Source organism: Candoia aspera, chromosome 3 (genome assembly GCF_035149785.1).
Source record: "Candoia aspera isolate rCanAsp1 chromosome 3, rCanAsp1.hap2, whole genome shotgun sequence".
Lineage (NCBI taxonomy): Eukaryota > Metazoa > Chordata > Lepidosauria > Squamata > Boidae > Candoia > Candoia aspera.
Genome location: NC_086155.1, coordinates 88,609,613 through 88,633,873, shown reverse-complemented (window position 1 = coordinate 88,633,873; position 24,261 = coordinate 88,609,613). Strand labels below are relative to the sequence as shown.

The following is a 24,261-nucleotide window of genomic DNA, read 5'->3' as shown; positions in this document are numbered from 1 at the left end:
CTCTGTGGAATTATGGTTATACCAGGCATAGCTGATGGTCAAAAGAATTATATTGAGAAATTGGAAAAGTGGTTATTTCAGACATTAAGGATTAGCTTTTGGAAATGTGTAACTTACCTGTTTTGGAAAAGGAAATATTTTCTACTAATCTAAAGATGAAGCAACATGTTCTCCTTTGGCATAGATTTTATATTTTTTAATAATACAATTGTATCATTAGGTGATTTTTTTCTTTATCTGATTATAATATTTTAACATATTTTGTTGAGTATTTGTTGTTGTTGTTTATTCGTTTAGTCGCTTCCGATTCTTCGTGACTTCATGGACCAGCCCACGCCAGAGCTTCCTGTCGGTCATCAACACCTCCAGCTCCCCCAGGGACAAGTCCATCACCTCTAGAATATCATCCATCCACCTTGCCCTTGGTCAGCCCCTCTTCCTTTTGCCCTCCACTCTCCCTAGCATCAGCATCTTCTCCAGGGTGTCCTGTCTTCTCATTATGTGGCCAAAGTATTTCAGTTTTGCCTTTAGTATCATTCCCTCAAGTGAGCAGTCTGGCTTTATTTCCTGGAGGATGGACTGGTTTGATCTTCTTGCAGTCCAAGGCACTCTCAGAATTTTCCTCCAACACCACAGTTCAAAAGCATTGATCTTCCTTCGCTCAGCCTTCCTTATGGTCCAGCTCTCGCAGCCATATGTTACTACAGGGAACACCATTGCTTTAACCATGCGGACCTTTGTTGTCAGTGTGATGCCTCTGCTCTTAACTATTTTATCGAGATTAGTCATTGCTCTTCTCCCAAGGATTAAGCGTCTTCTGATTTCCTGACTGCAGTCAGCATCTGCAGTAATCTTTGCACCTAGGAATACAAAGTCTTTCACTGCCTCTACATTTTCTCCCTCTATTTGCCAGTTATGAATCAAGCTGGTTGCCATAATCTTGGTTTTTTTGAGGTTTAGCTGCAAGCCAGCTTTTGCACTTTCTTCTTTCACCTTCATCATAAGGCTCCTCAGTTCCTCTTCGCTTTCAGCCATCAAAGTGGCGGTATCTGCTTATCTGAGATTGTTACTGTTTCTTCCAGAGATTTTAACTCCAGCCTTGGATTCCTCATGCCCAGCATGTCGCATGATGTGTTCTGCATACAAGTTGAATAGGTAGGGTGAGAGTATACAGCCCTGCCGTACTCCTTTCCCAATCTTAAACCAGTCCGTTGTTCCGTGGTCTGTTCTTACTGTTGCTACTTGGTCGTTATACAGATTCTTTAGGAGGCATACAAGATGACTTGGTATCCCCATACCACTAAGAACTTGCCACAATTTGTTATGGTCCACACAGTCAAAGGCTTTAGAATAGTCAATAAAACAGAAATAGATGTTTTTCTGAAACTCCCTGGCCTTTTCCATTATCCATCGGATATTGGCAATTTGGTCCCTAGTTCCTCTGCCTTTTCTAAACCCAGCTTGTATATCTGGCAATTGTCGCTCCATGAATTGTTGAAGTCTACCTTGCAGGAATAAGGGACGCGGTGGCGCTGCGGGTTAAACCGCTGAGCTGTCGATCGGAAGGTCGGCGGTTCGAAACCGCGCGGCGGGGTGAGCTCCCGTTGCTCGTCCCAGCTCCTGCTCACCTAGCAGTTCGAAAACATGCAAATGTGAGTAGATCAATAGGTACCGCTTCGGCGGGAAGGTAACGGCGTTCCGTGTCGTCATGCTGGCCACATGACCCGGAAGTGTCTATGACAACGCCGGCTCCATGGCTTAGAAACGGAGATGAGCACCGCCCCCTAGAGTCGGATTCGACTGGACTTTACGTCAAGGGAAACCTTTACCTTTTACCTTGCAGGATCTTGAGCATTACCTTACTGGCATGTGAAATGAGTGCCACTGTTCGATAGTTTGAACATTCTTTAGTGTTCCCGTTTTTTGGTATGGGGGTATAAGTTGATTTTTTCCAATCTGATGGCCATTCTTGTGTTTTCCAAATTTGCTGGCATATAGCATGCATTACCTTGACAGCATCATCTCGCAAGATTTTGAACAGTTCAGCTGGGATGCTGTCATCTCCTGCTGCCTTGTTATTAGCAATGCTTCTTAAGGCCCATTCGACCTCACTCTTCAGGATGTCTGGCTCTAGCTCACTGACCACACCGTCAAAGCTATCCCCGATATTGTTATCCTTCCTATACAGGTCTTCTGTATATTCTTGCCACCTTTTCTTGATCTCTTCTTCTTCTGTTAGGTCCTTGCCATCTTTGTTTTTGATCATACCCATTTTTGCCTGGAATTTACCTCCAATGTTTCTAATTTTCTGGAAGAGGTCTCTTGTCCTTTCTATTCTATTGTCTTCTTCCACTTCAGAGTATTTTGGTAGTCTGTTTATATTTTGTAATCTTCTAAAAAGAATAAAATTGGAGGGGGGGAATCTGGTGGTGATCTGTATGTTTGCAACCCAGATATGGTAGTTTCTATCTATATGGTAGCTTCTATCATTGTCTCTAGAATGCCCCTCTTGGCCCTGGCAAATTATATAACAGTTATTCCAAATGAGTACCAGATCCAGAATACATAAGCCTATTCTGCTTTTGGTTGCAAACATACACACTTTTTTTCCTGAAGGACATTGGGTCCCTTTTGAAATATAAGTTTGTTTGTTGAAATTAACATTATCTCCCAGTTCCCCTTGGTATTTCTGGATTTTCTGTGTAACAAACATCATATACATCTGTGATACTTAGAGGAAGTTAAAAAGGGCCTGAGAAAACTCTTAATTCTTGCCCCTTCCCCCTTTTTTCTTCAGGCTTTTCAGCAAGGAAAAAAACTCTGCTGGAATTTGGATCCTATGGTTGTCCCCATGTATTCCAAAATCAGAGTGGGATAAACAGTTTATTTTGAGGAGAAATAAGTATTCTTAACAATCACTGCCCCTACCCCAAAATGTAGCTGTACAAATGAATGCATTTGTAGAGGCTTAGTTTTAGTCGTCGATGTTGTATCTCTTACTTGCTCTAATTGTACATAAAGTATCTTAGATGTGAGGGTAGTATTGCAGAGGCTTCTGTGGGTTCATAGGGTTTGATGCAAGACACAGCACAAAACTCTTGTGAATATTTCCTTCTTATTAAGACAGCAGTTAAAACAGTGTTTACTTTAGCTTTTCATCACCTTCCTTTGCAAGAGTTATTTACAACTGGATTGCCACATTCCATTATTTGCTTCTTCTTTCCTCTGCCCACATGCATGATAATCACAGTGGCTTGAATTGTTTTAAAGCAAATTATTTTTCCACTGAAAATGTTTGCAAACTGTAGTTTGTCTTAACATATTATCTCTTTCTAAATGCCCTATCTACTTTTTGTTGAGAGAGAGAGATATGTAAGTAGTTCTTCGGGTTCAAAGAAGATACGCTGTTGTGCAGTTCATCTGTGTACATGGAGGTGGCTCTGCAGTCCCAGTCTGGAAGCACAGAGTCTAGCACAATGGGGACACTGGAGTCCATTGTAATAACTGTGGGTGTTACTCTGTGGCGCTGCTCATGGTTTTCTATCAGGTTTTGGTGGCACCTTTCTTCAAAGCTAGTGCGGGCTTCATAGCACAGGGCTCACCAGCAGGTTCTGTCAGCGGCCACAGCTTCTAGTTCCCTTGGCTGGATCTCACAGTGGCGTAGCGTTTCCTTCACAGCATCTTCGTAGTGCTTGCATAGATGACCTCAAGGTCTCTTCCAGGCTCCAGTGTACCATAGAGCAACAGGTGAGGCATATGATGGTTGTCCATTCTGATGACATGCCCCACTCACTGCATCTGGACTCTGATAATCAGGGACTCAATGCTGGTGGACTTCACATAATCCAAGACCTCCAGGTTGGAGACACAGTCTTACCAACGAATGCCAAGGATGGAGCGGAGAGTGTGCATGTGAAATATTTCCAATTGTTTGATGTGTTGTTGGTATAGAGTCCAGAGTCCAGGACTCAAATCCATGTAGGAGAGAAGGGATAATCACAGCTCTGTAGACTTTCAACTTTGTGGAGTTATGGACGTTGTGTTGATTGAGCACTCTAGTACGCAGCCACCCCAAAGCCTGGCTGGCCTTCTGGTCCTGGAATCAATTTCTTTGTCCAAAGACCCATCACTCGAGTTAATACTTCCCAGATATTTGAAGCTGTTAATGTTTGTCAGCTGGGTGACATCAACAGTGATTTTTGGTTCTATGGGGTTGGTATTTGGTGCAGTCTGGTAAAGTACTTTAGGCTTGTTCTGGCTGATAGTCAGGCTGAAGAGCATAGCATCTGAGAATTTGTTCAGCATCAACTGTAGATCACTGTCTTTGTACACCAGGAGCACACCGTCATCAGCAAAGAGGGTTTCTTGAATGATCGTATGGAAGCACTTTGTCCCAGTGTTCAAGCAGCAAAGGTCAAAGAGCTGTCCAATCGGTATCTGATGTATACTCCCTCCTTCAGATCCTGGAGAACATGTGACAACATGCAAGTGAAGAACAGATTGAACAGGACTGGGGCTAGCACATAGCCTTGCTTCACCACATTGGAAATGGCAAATGCAGCTGATGTATCACCATTGTAAAGGACCTTTTCCTGTCATTCCTTCGTGGAGTAGCTGAATCAACTTGACAAAATTCCTTGGACATCCATAACATCTCAGGATTGTCCAGAGAGCCTCCCTATTTACACTGTCAGATGCCTTTGTTGGGTCAATAAAGACAGAGTAAAAAGTTCTGCTTGATGCACTTTTCCTGGACTTGTCTCATGGCAGATCTCATGTCTGCTGTACTCAGTTCTGGCCAAAAGCCACACTGCACCTCTGAGAGGTTCCTTTCTGAGACAGTGACAAGTCTGTTCAGGAGAATGCAGGGAAAAATCTTGCCAGCGATGGATAGCAGTGAGATACCCCTGTAGTTTCTGCAGTCTGAATTCCTTATTTTTATAGAGAGCCACGAGGGCATCACAGAAGTCATCAGGTATCTTCTCTGTGAATCAGAGGTCTTCCAGGATGCTTTGGAACACCTGTAAGGTGTTTGAGTCTAGTGCTTCGTAGATCTCAGCAGGAATGCCTTCTTGCCCTGTTGCTTTATTTGAGTTCATTGTGAGATCAGTTTCTTGATCTCATCTGTAGAGGGAGGCAGGTCCCTCAGCTACAATATTGGCAGCTGAGGAATCTGCTGTAAGGCATCAGGGTCAACTGTGGATGGCCTATTGAGTAGGTTGGAAAAGTGTTCAGCCCAGCAGTTTTTCAGACCTTCCTGGTCTTTGATCAGGCTCGACCCATCAGATGACAGCAAGGGGGGGCATCCTGATTTAGAAGGACCATAAACTGACTTTATGACACTGAAGAACTCTCTGGTGGCATGTATGTCTGCATAGCGTTCCATCCACTCAGCCTTTCTCTGCCACCACCCATCCTGCATTTCTCACAGTTCCGCCTGTACTTTGGGCTGCAGGTGTTCAAACTTCTTTTTCTTTGAGATGGATGAGGATCATTCTGCATATGTAAGAAGTGAAACACACAAAATGACTGACGTTCCCTTTTTCAGGCTGCTGCTGGTTTTCTTTCTGTGTCTAGTAGAGTCCCCCGATGGGAGGAGATGGGCGGGGACAAATTGGATAAATAATAAATAAATAAACTTGGTCATCCCTGTCTTTCTTCAGCCTCTCCCAGAGGCCTTCTGCAAAAAGTAGAAAGGAAGTGGCACTGGGGTCCTTTTCTACTTTATGCAGAAGGCCTCTGGGAGAGGCTTTGGATCCTTGTTTAGTCTTCTCCGAGCTTCCCCTAGATCCACTCAGAACACTTCAGATTCCCCTTGAACCAACAAGTATTCAGCTGTGTAACACTACCCAGCCCATCTTAGGTTCACTAGCCAACATTGCTCTTTACTAAAGCCAACAACAGATGTTAAACAGCCAATACTGTCTAGATCCATCTTGGGCTAATATCTATCCATCCTCTTCTAGTTCCCCCTTCCCAACAGACCTTTTGTTTTGTAAATTTTTACCTGCTTTGCTAGCTTAACAGCAGTCCCCTCACCCCCTTTTTCCTATGCAAAAATCTTCCTATGAATAACCATACTATTTCCTCTACTCTTACTATACTCCTCTCCTCTACTATTTACTCCTTTTGTCAACTACAAGAGAACAATGTTTATTTAGGTTCTTGCATAGTGGACTCTTGAGGTTGTCATAGGTAGGCATGGTATTCTGTCTAATTTTGTCAGAGGACAATTTAATCTTGTACAATTAAAATTTATTCAACAATACATTTGATAGTCAAAGTTCTTAAAGAGTTACACCAACAAAATTGTGTGCTCAATTACAAAATGACTGACTGCCTTCTCTCAAGGGGTTAGTCAACCAGGTATGCTTGAGAACTCTCCAAGAAAGTATATCATTAGATATCTATTCTCTGCCCCCAGGACCTTGTAATCAGTAGCAAACTGCTTTTATAAGTGACACATTTAAACAGCTTTCAGAGCAAATAACAGATACAGTCACAGTTATCAGTAAATTCATACTATGTTTTATTAGAATAATTTCTTGAGTGCAACATATTGTGAAAAGGAAGCCTCTACTTTCAGTTCTTTTCTTCAAAGAAAGATTTTTCTATCCACAATGGCATTTTTTAAAATCTGTTCAATCGTGTCCAATTCTTGGAGACTGCCTGGACAAATTCCTGCAGTTTTCTTGGCAAGGTTTTTCAGAAGTGGTTTGCCATTGCCTCCTTCCTAGGGCTGTGAGAGAGCGACTGGCCCAAGGTCACCCAGCTGGCTTTGTGCCTAAGGCCGGACTAGAATTCACGGTCTCTTGGTTTTTAGCCTGATGCCTTAACCATTATACCAAACTGGCTTTTTCTACAATGGCATTAGACAATCTCAAATTCTACTGCGTGGGGAAAAAGCTTTCTAGTTCCTCTTTGAATGTCCCTCTGCTCGCTTTTAGTCACCATCTTTTATGAATGAAAGGTGCCCAATTTATTCACACGGTCATCATAGGATTGGTACTTCAACCTTCCAGTTTTTAAAAACAATTTACATACTCTGTATATTTTCAAGGTGTAATCTGTTTTGAGAATTACATACAGTATTATAAAGATTATGATACATAGATTTGTATGAGATTATTAAGGTATGTTTTCAGGCTTTTTGCACTGTTAAATTTCCTGTCTAGTGCAATATACAGTAATGTTTTGAAAGATCTATCAGGTGCTCACCTATAATTGTGATTTTTTGCTTGATGTACATCACATTGCACTAGTTGGAATAGAAATTTCTATTTATTTCGCTTCATTTCACTTCCAAGCAGCCAACTTTAGAGAAAACAGTTCTTCAGGGCTTTTTCTGCCACTGTGGGATTTTACCATGCTGAATAATTTGATGTCATCCGCAAATACAGTATGTTACTAGTTATTCTTAAATATATATCATATATGTAACACTGAGAGATTTCACTTTATTTCATTTCACATTCATTGTGAAATGGTTTGTTTGTGGGTGTGCAAGAAAAAGATAACTAGAAAGAGGAATGACCTGATTTTCCGTTGTGACTGTTCACTTTATAAAGGCTTATTTGGCTTTATCAATTTAGACTAGCTTGCCAGAGTATGTGCACTTTATTCCTGCAAACCAGCTTTTTAAAGGTATCAGTGTTGCCGTTCTATCACTGATGTTTAGTTAAGATTGTTTGAATTCATGGTATAAACTTTTCCAAGATTCAGTGCTTACAGATCCCTGTGCTTCATGCTGAGGTTTACTGATTTAATACGTTTAAGATTTTGATTATTTCACATGCAAGAAAATTTCCTATTTTAAATTACAGCAATTTTCTGCACATACTATTGAACTTTATACTATTTAATGTTTCTAGGCAATTTATTTATTTCTACCCTGATTAGATCCTGTATATGATTTAGGTTTGAATAAATCACCATTTCTTTAGAGCTGCTGATCTAATTGCAGATTACAGTTGATCTGCACGTCTGCTCACAGCAGGATTAAAATGGAATAGAGATTTAGCCTAATCCAGCATTCCACTGTGAACCTGGAAGGCTTTTGGATATCACAGGCTGTGTGTATGTAATTTCCAGAAGGCCGCTCATGTAAGTTGTCGCAAAAAAAATAAAAAGCTGAAATTCCTGAAAATTGTTATGACATGACCTTTCTGTCATGTTCACTGTTTCAATGTGCACTGTACATCGTAACGTTTCACATGCCATGGTGCTGACGCGCGTTTCTGTTGGGAGGGAGCTGCTGTGAATCCTTGTGCCAAGCTCTGTATCTGTGTTTGTTTCAATGGAATGTGTTTGGGTTATGTGCTCTGCTCAAGGACTTTTCCCGCGGACCATCAGAAGCCATTAGGAGCACCTGGGATTGTGAGCCTGGGAAGATTCTACGGGGGGAGGGATCTCGTTTGTACCGAGGGTTTTTAGTTTGCATTTGGTGCGCTTTTTCCATTCTCAGCTTTCTTTGTGAACCTGCGTACTATTCTTTAATAAATCAGATATCTTTATGAACCTGTTTATGAGTTTGATGGTGTTTAGAATAGGCAATCATTACATAAAGCTGAGAATCACCAAAGTTGTACCGTTAGCTCCTACCAAGATTAGTTTCTTGTGAGGGAAAACAGTTAACGATGGCCAAATCCAAACCCACGACCTGGAGACTTGAGCCGGCTGGCTTGATGCCCAAGTCAACGGTCAGGAGCGGAGAACGGAGCCTCACCCCAGAACCTTCAGGGTTACGGGCGGATTCGAGTTCCAGCCTTGAGGGAGAGGAGTTCGAAGATGGGAGAGCACCAGAGCAACCAGCACCCAGCGAATCGCCTGCAGAGTTGATCACCTGGGATGAAATGGAAGAACCCCGGCCAGGGACGTCCTGGAAGTATCGGGTCCCGCTATCCCCAAACGTCACGGTATTAGAAGGGAGACAGCCTAACGCGCGAGGGAGGGAAGAATCTCAAACCCCTGAAAGGCTAAGAGTAGTAGAGGCTAAATTGGAATTGATGGAGTACATGCTAAAAGCCCTGTCTCTGCCATGAGGGGGGGGCAGCTGAGGCACGAAGGAGATTCCAGCTCTACGCAATCATCCTCCATCCCCTCACCCGGACCACCGGCGGAGCGGGGCCGGAGATGACGCCAGGATTAATCTCCACCCCCCAGAGCTCGTCCATCAGTGTCCCCACCCCGAGACAGGAGAACTACTGTAACTTGGGGCCCAACCACTCAAGCAGGTGCTAATTCAGCTCCAACAGGAGCGGGGGTGAAAGACTTTTCTGTCAAGTTTGACGGGGATCCAACTAAGTTGTCTTTCTTTCTCACTAATGCTAAAAGTTATATGAAGCATATAAGTATGAAGTTTGGACCATGCTTCCCTTCCAAAGAGGCTAAAATAACTCCCATTGCCACCAAGCTGAAGGGACGAGTGGCTGACTGGTATGTTCAGTTAAGTGAGGCTAGTTCCCCGGAGCTTGAGGATTTCGAGGAATTCATGTGGGCGTTGAAGCTGCATTTTGAGGATCCTCTAGTTTGCATTTGGTGCGCTTTTTCCATTCTCAGCTTTCTTTGTGAACCTGCGTACTATTCTTTAATAAATCAGATATCTTTGTGATCCTGTTTATGAGTTTGATGGTGTTTAGAATAGGCAATCATTACACTTTCAAGGACAGTCATCAATTTCATCACTTGCACAGTATTGTATACACAAAACCTTCATGACACTGTTGTATATATGTATTTATTTATCAATCAAATTTGTCACCACCCATCTCCGACCGGAGGGACTCTGGGCGGTTTACAATACAGAACAATAAATATACAATAAAATTCTAATAAATATACAATAAAATTCTAATAAAATCCCTCAAACAATTTCTTAACTACCCCAGTTCATAAAATCCAGATGGCTGTGATCTCCTTCAGTCATTATGTAGGAGGGGCACTTCAAGGCACTAGCCAACCCCAAGTATGTCAATTCTCCTCCCTGCCGCAAGCCTGGTGGCAGAGCCAGGTCTTCGACTTCCTCCAGAAGTCTAGGAGTGATGTATTACATTGATATCTGAGGCCTTTTAAAATTGAAACATCTCCATCTGTCAGAACTACTAAAAAAGAAAAAGAGGTGGCTCGCCGCCCAGAGTCACTGGTTTGGGATGGGCGGCTATACAAATTGAATGAATGACTGAAATAAAACATAAAAAACAGGTGGAGCTTTGATCCTGCTATTGCTGCTACCATCTTGCCTTTTTTTACTATACCTTGTAGATACCTTGGTAAGATAGTTGCTACTACCTTTCCTTTTTCTTAGTTTCATAAATATTATAATAAAAGTACCTTGCATCTTTGATTTCTGGATTTATGTGGAGTTTACCCACTTAAAGTGAGTTGAAAAAGCTAATTATTATATTCCATAATTTAGGTGTCTGTTTTTATATTGGGCTCATCCTGAGTTTTTGTTCTGGATACAGCAGGACTATGAGGTATTATTTTTCAGTCAGAATTCCCGATGCACCCTCTGAACCACTGAAGAAGAGTCAGTTGTGGAGATTGAGCAGTTTGTTCATTTGTTGCATGAGTAACGAACTTTTCCGTTGCAAAGTTATTCTGTAAATGTACTGTGTTTTTAATTTCATCACTGGTGCTTTGTACTGGATCACTGCCTGTGACTCTTTTTCGTTGGCAGACAGAGCAAATGTTCCATTTGGGGGCTGATCTTGAAGACCAGAAATTTTAGGTAGTACAGAGTGCAGTTACCCATTGTTGCGAAGTCTGGACTGACTTCCTCATATACTAGCTGTTCTGCTAGAGCCACATGTACTGTCTATCAGTTGAAGGCCCTAAACATTGTATATCTTGATACATTTCTTTTATAGGAGTATCTTCTTTTATACATATGTCCCCCACCAGGACATAATATCTTCTAAAGGGATTTAGTATTGATTCTATTTTATAGGCTGTCTAAAATAGCGCCTATCAGTATCAGAGCCTTTTTATTTGAAATACTAACATTCTGTTATCTCATACAAAAAGGTACATAATTTTCTTGTTTCCTTTTTGAAGGCAGATTAGAGTTGCAATCTTATATGCACTTATGTAGGAACAAGATTTACTTCAATTTAGGCATATGCAAATTTGAGCTCTAAAACTTTGTTTTTCCTAGATTATGCTAGGCTGATACTATTTTTATTGTTACAGACAGTTTTATCACTGTGTTAAATTCTTGGAAATTGCTATGCAGGTAAAATTTTAAAATAAAATTTTATATTAAAATAGTTAGATCCTTTGTCCTTAAGGTTATTTTCAGAGACTGGATGTCAACTATTATTCTATGCTATGCTTTTAGTGATAATTTGAATCTCTTATTTACAGACAAGGTAAAAAAATTCCACAGACCAGAATTTGATGATTGAAGTCTTGTTTGTTTACATGTAATTTCTATTAATGTAGCAATAAATTGCATCTGTTTTGTAGCAGAATTGTTTTGATAATGTAGGTTCAAGCTAAAATGCCATCTATTGACTCACAACATAAGTGTGCCAAGTCTGTTTAAATATTTTATAATCAAACACCATAACCAGCTGTGCCAAAAAAAAATAATGAATGAGCCTGTATATTGCCAATTGAAATAAAAAGCTAAACAGGCCACTTGTAGGATTCAAGTACTGCCTGTTGAAAATCATATTAAACTGACAGATTTTTTTGTTAAATAAAGCATCTTTGTCCTACTCATGGGTACTGTTTCTTTATTAAGATGGCCAAAAATAAAACAAGAAAACGTTATGGTAGATTCAGACCTGAATTAGTCAGCCTTCTAATTATTTAATGAGTTAGGAACTGATAATTGGATTATTCAAGAGGAATGCTAGCTCTTACTCAATTCTTTGTAAGGGGATCTAGGATGATCATGTCACACTTCACTGGTTAATTCACAATACACTTTCATTTGGTTAGCATATTTTGTGGTTGGCCTGTATCTGTTTCCATATGAAATAGGTTGTTTTCCCTCATTAAAATATGACTCCTTTTGAAAATGTTTTTAGTTGCTTTTGTAAATGTTCGTTATTATGTGGCAAGGTACTACTCCAGGTATCAGACTATGATACCTGCCAGATCCTAGAGGTAACTCTCCCCCCATTAAAAATTACTACAGTTTCATGCCATTTCAGTGAGCCTGGGGCCTCAAAAATACAAACTCCTGGAGTACATCAAATACTGTAGTATGTACTGTCACAAGTTCTGGATTTATTAGAAAATGTATTTGCTATTGAACAAGAACTAGCTTTTTCAGTCTATACTATTTTGCCTTTGAAACTTGAAACCATTAAACCATAGTTGTACTATACCTGAATGTGCCTCTGATTTGAAGTGAAAATGTAGAAATAAAAAATAATTCTGTAGTGTTGAAAGCTATTGCTGTAAATCCACCTTTATTATAAATTTTAGCAAATTTCACAGATATTTAATGAAGTTAATATGCCCTCTTTATAGCAGTGTAGAAAAATCATAAATCAGAATATCCAAATCGTTTATATTTATTGCTGGTATCATTTAGGCTACTATGTGGACTCTGTTGTATTTCCTCAGTCCCAGACAGCCATTTCTTCAGCCCTTAGCCATTAAAGCATGCCCCTTGGCTATAAAGGATTATCCCTCATTACATCGTTAGGTGCATGTATTTTCTCAAATTTTTCCAAAGCATGTGAAGGTTTTACTTCTTAAGTGTTTCTGAATTATGGAAATCAGTGGACTTTAATCAGCAAAATTATATGGTGGAGTTCGAGCTTTCATCAAATTGTAGAACAGACTAGACGTATTGTGGATTATCTTGCAAAAACAGATAATAAGGTAATACAGAATCTGCCTGTATTGCACTATTCATAAAAGTCCTGAAAATGTTGTGATGAAACTGCAATAATCTGTTGCTTAGCTATGACCCCTGCCTATAGTCAGAGATGGCCTACATTTATATGGAGCAGGTATCCTTTGTGTACTTCAATTTCCAAATTGATTTTTTTGTAGCTGAGAACAAGTAATATAAATTATTAAACGTTTTTATCTTTTTAATTTTAACTTTTAATAAAATTACTATAAAAAAAAAGAAAATCTTAAATGGATAGTGTGACACACTTCTAGTTGTAATGATACTATCCTGTATCTCTATACTGTAAAAGATCTCAGTGGGGATGTAGCTATCTAATAAAACTGATATTTGCATTTAGAAGTATTTGATTAGCTATGAAAATTACCTTGAGCATTGTTTTATGTGGACATGTATATTTTAGTTTTTATGCAGATTTTGGACCTTTAAACTTGGCTCTGGTGTACCGATTCTGCTGCAAACTAAACAAAAAATTAAAGGTAAGAATATCCTCTTATCATTTTTTATTGATCTTGTTAATCTCTGTATACTTCCAGATGTGTAGGTGAGTTCTTGGCCTTGGAAATTGATTTTTTAAATAGTAATTTTATTAAAAATTACAATTGCAACAATAAAAACCAGTACAAACTAAAAAATAAATGAATAAAAAGAAACAGAAGGTGCAGAAAAGAAGAAAAAATAGAAAATTTTAAAAAAGAAAAATAAGAATATAGCAAAGAAAAAGAAAAGTTTTAGAAACTTTCCTGTGGAGATTTGTATACCTTTCCTCTTCAGAAATAGAGGGGTCCATCAGCTGTCTAGGCAAAGACAGTTCTTTTTACTGAAGACTCTTCCTGGCATTTTTCCCTCTGGCATTAAGTAAAGCATAGTTTGGTTGGTTTAGCAAGCAGGCTCCTTTGCCAGGTCCCGAGAGGCCATGGGCAGTTTCAGAATGGGCAATAGCAGAAGATCCTCTTAGGTCCTCTAACTGGCTATATTCCTTAAAAGTAGGTAGATCACAATTGCTTCATTGTAGGAGAGCTGTGTTAAGCTATGGTAACCAAACATCAGGAGGAGTCAGGTAGCACATTTTCCAACTCACAAATTTTATTAAAAGACAAACTTTCATGAGCTATAGCTCATTTCATCACACATCTGAGGCAGGGAGCTACAGCTCACAAAAGTATACCTGACTTCTTTCTAACAGTTGCCTTGTGACTCTTTGAGAGACTCAGGAGCTCCCCAAGCCCTCTACTTTTATTGGTTCTTAGTATTTTATGATCTCAAAGTTGTGAATAAAACTCACCTTCATATTTAGCTACTAACGCAACATGGTTGTCGTCTTTTATCAGGTTCACATTCCTTAGCAATTTAAACAATTAGTGAATTAGTGAAGGCTAATAAGATAATTGCTTTATTTGCATGCATTCTGACAGTAAATATTAGCCTAAACGTGTGTGTGTGTGTGTGTGTGTGTGCGCACAGAAACACATCATTCAAGTCTGGCTATAGATTTGTTTTCTTTATTTCTTGGCAACTAATAGTTTTTGAAGAAAACAAACGTTTTAATAGTTTCAGAAAATAAGTTGCTTTAAGAGAGGAAGGTTCCAAACCCATTATTAGGGGATTATAAAAATGTCAGTTTTTTCACAAGAAAAAAATATCATCTCAATAAGGAAGATATTCAGGGTTTTTCCAACTACTTATAGCTGGATAAATTTTCTCCTTAAGCAGTAAGTTGATTTTGAGACATTCAAAAATTGCCTAATTGCAGTTTGATGTGTATATTCTTCCACAGTGATTGTTTGAGGTAAATTGTTTAGTTTTCTAAAGAATCTTCTTGTTCCTTCAGTTATTCCCTGGGTCTTCCTTTCAACCGAACACTCAGATTCCTCTAGAGAATTTCTCCAATATTTACTTGTTAGCATAGTTGTGAGAGATAAGGAATGGAATGGAATTCTAAAAGCATTTATAATCTTGGTTTTGACCATCAAGGACAGGATCTTTCATTGTAGGAAAACAAAATGTAGGACCTATCATGTAAGTTACATTTCTACAGTGGATTAAAAGCTATCCAGCACTCTGGATAGAGATGCCTCACTGAGGATAATTGCCAGTGTCAAGAGCAGTGTTTCCCAACCGTAGCAACTTGAAGATGTGTGGACTTCAACTCCCAGAATCCCCCAGCCAGCAAGCTGGCTGGGGATTTTTGGGAATTGAAGTCAATGCATCTTCAAGTTGCCAAGGTTGAGAAACACTGGTCTAGAGGGTGGGTTTTTTCCCCAGTATCAGATTTCCGAGGCACCTTGGAGTACTTCATAAGTATTTTATCATTAGCGCTGATCTGGCATGAGCAGGAAAAGTTACTAACCTTAGAGTTAACATAGTCATCCAGTGCTGTATTGTATCTGAAACACATGAATGTATGTACAATCAATTTGTACAAGCCCTGCCTCAGGCAATTGAGAGAAGCAACCTGTTTGAAGATGCCTTCCCTCTATTGCAGGAAAGGAGGCTATTTCCATTTTTTTTAGATTTTTTAATTCCACCTTTATTATTTTTTATATATAACTCCAGGTGGGGAACATACCTAATGCTCCTTCCTCCTCCTATTTTCCCCACAACCACCACCCTTTGAGGTGAGTTGGGCTGAGAGAGAGTGACTGGCCCAAAGTCACCCAGCCGGCTTTCATGCCCAAGGCAGGACTATAGCTCACAGTCACCTGGTTTCTAGCCTGGAGCCTTAACCACTAGACCAAACCATTCTCCATAATCATTTAATCATTGTGTATCCAATTATCCCTTGACCGTTTTTTATACTTCTTGTACAGAAGGAAAGCAAAAGGTTCCAGAAAAGGGGACAGCACTATTTTTTTCTAGCAAAGTTAATGCAGTTTCATTGTAGCTGTATATTAAAGCTGCACAGGAAAGACCAAGGAATGAGCTTGCTGAGCCAATAAACTACTTCATAGTTTTGTCCTGAAAATAAAATGTATTATTCCTGTATAAAATAGGAAAAAGATACGGTAGTACAGAGAGATAAGCTTATTTGATAGATATTTTAATATTTAATTGGTCTACCGTTTTCCTGTGGACCCAGAGTATGTCTTATAGTGAATGTTGGCCTCACATTTATCTCCCTCCTAAATGTTAAATATCAAGCCTGTATTACTTAATATGCTTCTGTATGATAACGCCCAGATGGATCAAAGAGATTGATGGCATGCCTTATTTAGGAAAGTGGGTGGGCTTTTTTTCTTTGCTCTATAAAGAGTCTGTCTGCCAAGACTCCAATCAAGATGTCCTGTTGTAATTAGTGGAGCTTTCCCAATCTTAAAGTATTCTAACAAGCTTGGGTTTCTCTAGCATTTAAGGAAAGTGGGAGAGGTCGTTCTAGGAATATATAAAAAGTTTGAGACAACTCTGTTGCTGTCTAAAGTTTGCATAGTAAACCCAATAAGACAAAAATTGCTATATAACTTCAGTTAATTCTTAGAAGAAACTGACTTTGGTTAATTGCTGTTAGAAGAACTTGCTAGAGCAAAACAAACCATGCAAGTTCTGACCAATTCCTGGATCGTTGCCTGATAAATGCACGTGTTCCACCTTAGATATGCACCACTTGTCTAATCTCTCAAAGATACCTGAAATACCATTGCTGATGTTCATACTGAGGGTAAATAGTCTAAGCAGATATGTTTAATTTTTCTAAACAAAACAGTGGAATTTTGTGATACCGAAAAAGAACTGATCTAGGTTTATGACCTCACTGAAATATTAAAGCCGTACACAGTTGTGTTTCCTTGTGTGTTATAGTGCAGTTCTACACAAATATCTTGGGAGTGTGCCATGATTTCTAGGTAAACATGAATAGGATTGGGTTGTATGTTAGCAAAACGTTCAATACATTGCTTCCTATGGAGATTAGATCCTCTTAATGATGATTTGAACAGCATACCTACTAATAAAGTTAAGAGCTTGTTCTCCTTTAAAGTCATACTGAATTAATCTCTCACCTTGTTGTTTAGTCATGTGCCACACAAAAGTTATTCTTCATAAGGGAGTTGTGTGAAGCAATAGCTGGACGGGCACTACAGAGTGCAGGAGGGCGGGTACTACAGAGTACGAGATCCTCATGCCACCCTGGGACTCCTTGGGAGAAAAAGTGCTGGGAGTGATTTACAACCTCCCGCTGGCTTCCCCATTGACTTTGCTTGTGAGAAGCTGGCAAGGAAGGTTGCAAATGGTGATAATGTGACTGCGGGACGTTGCAACCGTTGTAATTGTGAGCCAGTTGCCAAGCACCCAAATTGCAATCATGTGACCCCCCGGGATGCTGCAATGGCCGCAACTTCAAGAACTGGTCGTAAGTCCCCCTAATTCAACACCGTTGTAACGTTGAAAGGTTGCTGAACAAGTGGTCATAACCTGAGGACTATCTGTATTTTTTTTTTTTTTTGCTTTTTCCCCTTTGATTTAGCTATTATAAGCCATCAAGTCATTGATTACATAAAGGTGACTTCATACTTTAAATTTGGCAGAATATAAAACTTAAAAGTGTGTAGGTGCTGGATTGCAAACTTTTGTTATAAGTAACAAGCTAAATAGTTGTAAGAGTCAATGCTATTTTTATTCTTACCCCAACCTTCAGTATTCTGTAATTTTCACTGTATAGTAAATACAAATCTATAATACTATTTAGCCTTGACTTTGTGTAATACTGACTGTAATCACTGAGGATTTCTGAACACCCAAGACTGTTGGAATGTATTTTTTATAGATCCAATTAATAAAGAATAAGCTACTTCAAGTTATTTGTGTAATGTGGGTTTAAATGTATAATAAAAGCAAAATAGAAATCTTATTTTTATGGTTTCAATTTCTCATACAGGTAGTCCTCACTTAATGACCATTCATTCAGCGACCATTCAGAGTTACAAACCAGCTGAAAAAATTGACTTATGCCCGAAGTTATGGCTGTTGCAGCGCCCCCAGGGTCATGTGATCAAAATTCAGGCTCTTGGCAGCCCACCTACACTTAGGACTGCAGGGGTGCTGCAACTCCCCCCACCTGCCTATCTCTTCCTATCCATGCCTTTTTGGCCCCCTGCCACCCAGCGGTCTGCCAGCCCAGCTGACCTTGCTGTCTTCTTGCTTCCACTGCTGATGAGGTGTGTCTGGCCTGGCTGCTGGGCCAGGCTGGGCTGGCTTCAGCTGTGGAAGAAGGAAAAAAAAGCCCAAAGCAGCCCCTTTGCAAAGAGCTGCTGGGCGGGGCTAAGCTAGCTTTGTGTTCCAAAAGTGGGGGGAAAGGCTTTTTCCTCCCTTTTTGGGACATGACGCTAACTCAGCCCCACCCAGCAGCTCTTTGCAAAGGGGCTGCCTTTACCAATTTTTTTTCTTTTTCCACAGCCAAAGCCAGCCCAGTCCGGCCCAGCAGCCAGGCCGGGCACACCTTGTCAGCAGTGGGAACAAGAAGATGGCAAGGTCAGCTGGAGTGATGGAACGCAGGGTGGCAAGGGAGACTGCAGCTGGGCCTGGGCTGGGATCGCTGTGGCTTCCCAGGGCATGGCAAGCAGCCTTAGAGTTGTGCGGTTGTGGGGTTGCTTGCTGCCCCGCAAGGTGGGATGCAGAGCAGCCAAAAGGGCAGAGATGTGGGGGAGAGAGGCCCGAGGGAGTTGGAGGCAGTCCCTTACCTTACTGAGGCTTGGGCTAGGAGGGACCAAGCCCGGAATGGCTTTGATTGGGATGGGTGTTCTAACCAGTAAAATCCGCTTAACAATGGCAAGAGGAATTGCTGGGATTGCTGTCGCTAAGTGATGCGGTCACGTGATGTCTCGCTTTATGATTGCATCGCTTAGTGACAAATTCTGGTCCCAATTACTGTTATTTAGTGAAGACTACCTGTATTAGCAGTGATTGAATCATGAAAACTAATAAGTAATGAAAGAATATATGCAAATTCATGCTTAGTGCTCTTAAATATCTATGTGCATTATGGTTGTATGGTTGTGATATAGAATTCGCTTGTTACAAAAACAGCTTTTCAAAAGAGTGGAATAAAAGTCATCTTATTTACTAGAAAAATAGTCTACTATATGTAAAGACACAAGATAATTTGTGAAATGTTCATAAGGTTCATTAGACAATCATACATAGATTAGCTTATTATGGCTTAGAAACTAAATGGAGTCTATAGAAACATCAAATGGGACCCATGTTTCATGGATTTTTGTCTTTTGATCCTGCTGTAATATGCATCATCATGATAGATTTTTTGAATTGATAAAATTACTGCTGCTGTGTTGAAAGCTTATTCCAAAATTTCATAAGCAGCTTTTGATAAGAAAAAGTATTGCAGCAGTTGTGAATGTGTTTCAGATCTAACAACTGATACTGTTAATTTAATATGGGATTTGCATTAGTGATATTTAACATGGTTTGACCAAGAGGGATTTTTCACTGCTGTAGTATGGTATAAGGCATAAGATATCTTGATAAAATGTAAAACGTATCTTGGGAAAAAAAACTGCTACTACTATAGCATTGCTACTAGGCTTTGGTGAGAATCAGGTTGCCTAACCGCAAAGCAAGTTGAGACCTGCTCAAGCAACTCCCTGAAAGGGGCCTTTTAATATACAGTTGTGGTGCTTGAAGAACCTCAGTGCTCAGAAATTGAGCTTAACCTTGGATAGGGTTGACCAAGCAGCTGTCTACTCCCATAGCTGATTCCAGCCAGAAGGAATAGCATGACCTGCTATGCCCTGATGGGTGATTATTTTTTTTAAAGAGAAGTACCATCAACCAACATACCCTTTTGACAACAATCAAATATGACAGCTTTACATTGTTTCTGTTTATGACTGGATGACCATTTTCAGAAAGTGGTGCTTCAGGATTTCTGCTTAACCCCTCCACAAATTTGGCCTTTGAACTAATTTCATAAAACCGTCTGCCAGACTCAGAAGCTGTTTGCAAGTAGTTTAGGCTTGTAGAAGGAGGGATCTGTGCCACCTTTAGCGCTGAGCTGTCAGAAGAAAGAGGAAAAAAGTGGTGCCAGAAAGAGAGAAAATTGTGGTCTCACCCAATGTTTACTTTGGGCCTAACTCACCCATTTGCTTCATTCCTGTCCTGTTAGCATACGGTGCAGACTCCGACTCCCATTAGCAGATGTTGTTGCTACTTGCAGTCAGGGATAATAGGAACTTTATTTATTCTCTCTTTTTTTTAATCCCAGGTTTTTAAAAAATCAGTATTTTACAAAAACCAGTGAGATAACTCTTACTTTCAGGGTGAAAGTCAAAATGACCTTGAAACGGAAGGAAAAGGATTGGGAATGAGAAAGAATTGTAATGTGGTTCTCATAACCCCCAAAAGGTGACATAGTAACTGAAGTTGGAAATGGAATGTCCATGCCATACCAAGATGATGTTTGTGGTATCCTTAAAATTAAATTTAAAAGATTAAAATGTTTTTATATAACCTCAGTCTTGTAAAATTGCCAAATTTCAATATACAGTGTTCTTGTATGGAATTTCTATTGAGAATAACAAAAGTTTGAGAGATTTTGGTCACTTTTAAAACGTATATTTTATGTGATGGTGCCATTATGTAATAGTATCCAGAATAAAAATAAATGGGGTTCTTTCATTTAAAGAGATATTAGAGCCTTCACTGCTTGCCTGTGTGTGAAGTGCAACTGCAGTAGGTTTTGTTAAGATTGCCTGTATTCTCTGCCTCCCATTCCTGATTCTCCATGCAGATTTAAAGTTCTGGCTTGATTTTCTGAAACAGAATGAAATTATAGTAGAGACATTTAATGAAACTGTGTATAGCTAATAGTTTTATATTAATTAAACTGATGAATTAGAATATTTCTACTGAATATTTCAGAATAGAAGGGCATTTCCAACCTTTGATCAAATTTTTAAGCTAACTTTTACCTATAAAATCAGGATATATTTTTTACTAATTCTTATAAATCCCTTTAAAAATAATGCAGAACAACAAGGAGAAATGCTTTGAATTGAAAAATTATGTGTCATTCTCTGAAATTATTATAATTTACTCTTTTTCATATGGTAAAGCTACTTAAAACCTCATTGCAAACTAAGTATTAGAATGCATGCTGGGCTTACTAAAAATTAGACTAAGGATTTGATTGTACTGCTTTGTAATGTCTCATGAATGAAAGTAGCCTGAGTCCCAAGAGAATGGACAGAACAAAGCATGCAAATCAACAAAGATCAAGAGAAAATCAGGAGAAATGACCAGCTGCTTGTAGGAGGGAAGATGTAAGAGTTGTGCTGGATTAGACCAACAAGCTATTTAGTTCAGTGCTCAGTTCCCTATAATGATCAACTGTAGGAAGCCATGGAAATGACCTTAGAGAAAGCGTAAGAGGGAGGGAAGGAGGGAAGGGAAGGAAAATATGGGGAGACTTGCAAGATTCTGTTACTATACCCTGTCTCAATAAAATAGAATTCTAGTCATCCTATGGAGTCAGTTTCCTGGTCTATCTTGTAGGGCTGATATCAACCTCCTTGTGGGAAGCCCACACACAAAACATAAGTGCAATTGTATCTTCCTTCCTACCTGCTGGTATTGAGACATATATTGCATCTTATACTTGGGGTGAATTATAGCTATCATGGCCAGTGTCTGGAGTTAATCTTGTTTATTCTGAATATTCATTTTTTTTTTTTAAATTATTGCTTATACACTTCGGTCAATGCTGGGTGAATTTAAAAATAGAGCTCGCTGTTTCATTGTCCTACCTCTTATTCGTATGAGAGACAAGGTTTGATGTTGCTATTTTTCTGTACAGTAAAGAACAAATTGAATTTGGGGCCAGGCAGTTGATTTATACAATTTAGACATTTAATTCTAAAGCACATTAGTCTTGAATACAGGAAGAGATACTTAAAGAAATGATGTATATACTTAAATGTATACTGTATAAAATGATATACTTAAATAAATGATTTTGCTCTTCAGTTGCAAATTTCTTCAGATGTCTTAGAATTCTTGAGGCAAGAGGGTGGGTTTGTTGATTCCCTGCAGCGAATGTAATATTCATTCAGACTACCTCTCAGAAATAATCCAGGGGCCAAAGAATCCCATGCAAAGGAGAAATATTCCCATTTATGTGCTCCTTAGTGGGGGTTAGGAAGCACTTTCTTTATACTCTAGTTTAAATTTGATTAGGGTATGACCTGATTTGAAGGACATGCCAAGAGAAGTATGTTAAACTGGTAAGTCACTGAGCTGACACATTTGGTAAAATTTTGTTTGCTGCTAATATTTTTGTTTGTTTCTTAAACAGTCTTTCAGTCTATCAAGAAAGAAAATAGTGCATTATACCAGCTTTGACCAGAGGAGAAGAGCAAATGCAGCATTTTTAATAGGTGCATATGCAGTAAGTATCAATAAATCTATGTATTTCTAATGAGAACTTGCTGATACCTCATTCTCTAAATAGATACTGCAAAAGCTAGCATCTCTGTTTTTTCTGGATTTTAAGACTGGGAGCAAGAGATATCTGGAAGGAAGCAGTCCCAATCTGCATTCTTAAGCTGCTTCCAACTGCAAAATATTGCCCAGATTACCATTTGGGACAGGATGGACATGATTTGCCTCCCACAGGCTTCCCACTCTCATTCCCACCATTTATTCCTCCCAGCCATTTAGAGAGTTGCAAGAGAGATTTGAAGGGTGAAGTTGGGAGAAGAAAATCATGCCATCAACATAGGGTGTCAAATTATTGCTGAATTTTGATGACATTTTTTTGCCAAATTTTAGCAGCAGGGCCATGGGGTCTGCAGGCTCATCCTTGTTCTAGAGGAACCAGTATGGTACATTTGATTTACTGTGCACACAACTTTGACATTTCTTTTCTTGTAGATGATATACCTACTTCGTTAATCAAAATTAGTTATATTGAAAAATGATACCTTTTCATTTGGGTGTGTTCTTACATGAATGATTAAAATTGTAGAACTTTAAAGAATGCTAGTGTTTTGTGATTTAAGGGCTTTGTGTTATATTTTAAAACATTCGAGTACAGTAGGTCTTTATGAATATCAAGTGCTGCTAATTTAAATAGGTAATATGTACATACCCTGTTGACCTTGTATTTACAATAAATTAGATCTAGCATTACTCTGTACTGCTCTTAGTATTTCGCTGTGTATGCAATTTTTGCTATAAAATAAATCCTCTGTTGGATGAATGAAGTGAGATGGGAGTATGAATAACTTTTCATATAAATAGCTCATGTGTCTTCATCTTCTTTTTAAGATATTCTTTTTGTTAATTGAAATAAATGGAACTCATTATGAAGCAGCAAATCATGTTACAAATGAATGAATTAGTAGAACTTTAATTTTATCTTTGTGTTGAGAAAGAGCAAGGAATAACAGTATGAGAACCATGTTTGCCTTGAAAATGACCACAGTATGACAACCATGTTTGCCTTGAAAATGACCAGCAGTGAAAAGATAGATGAGATAGTTCAGTCATTGGTTTTCTGTTGTGTGAGTAAGCTGTCTATCCTCTTTGGCATCTAATCTTCAACCAGGTTATTTAAGGGTTCTGGTGCAGATATTTCCTAGTTGTTCTACAGGAAACCACTTCATTTCAGATAAACTAGGCCAAGGCCAAATGTAATATCTTGGGAGTTGCATCTGGCTTGTCTGTTGCACATTGTAGCACAACACATGCAGTTTTACTGGCATTGCTGTATATCTTTTCTAGTTCAAATCCTTGTATGGAAAATTGTAAGCATTTTGATTTGAATTTTCAGAGCAATAACAACAAGGCAATTTAAACCTGTATCAATATTATTTTTTCCTTCTGTTTATTTATAAACATATATTGTGTTTGGTGCAAGACTAGGAGTGGTATACCATTTGAAATAATACCAAATAGAATAAAAAACACACTAAAGTGAAAAGCTCAGGATAAGCTTTTGCTCTGTTTTAACAAATCTGTGTAGAGGTCTTCTATATTGGTAGATATCTATATCTGCTGTTCAGAGAGGTGAACAAATCGGGTATTTTGGAGAGTATATTTTACAGAGTGTGTCATTGTATTATGCAGAGCATAAGCAAATACAGATTCCAGGCAGTTAACCAAATGATAAATCAGCATAGCTGAGACTTGTTCCTGACAATATAGAGGCTGCTGGTGATGAATAGTCCAAACAAATGTTGAAGAAGGGCATGTCCTGTCTATAGAATCAACATTCATATCCAGAGTAAATTTTTCTAATCAATTCTGATTTGGCAATTTCTGCAGAAGTTTGTCTTTGAAACTCCTTGTTAGAATATGACGATTTTAAAGATCTGCTCCAGTATGACTTAGGGAAATGCTTTTCCACTTGTTTCTGTACTAATTTTTAAAATGTCTAA

General features: G+C 39.1%; 1 protein-coding gene across 4 annotated transcripts in view; it reads left to right on the top strand.

The window, feature by feature from the left end:
- Nucleotides 1–24,261, top strand: part of CDC14A (cell division cycle 14A) — an 81,168-nt gene that overhangs the window by 5,143 nt on the left and 51,764 nt on the right. For 3 of the 4 annotated variants that reach the window (XM_063298317.1, XM_063298321.1, XM_063298319.1), the window contains exons 3-5: nt 13,278–13,353; nt 18,263–18,337; nt 22,176–22,268. In XM_063298317.1, coding sequence (XP_063154387.1) covers nt 13,278–13,353; nt 18,263–18,337; nt 22,176–22,268 — 244 coding nt within the window. The remainder of the gene's footprint in view (nt 1–13,277; nt 13,354–18,262; nt 18,338–22,175; nt 22,269–24,261) is intronic. The other variant, XM_063298318.1, reaches the window with a different exon arrangement.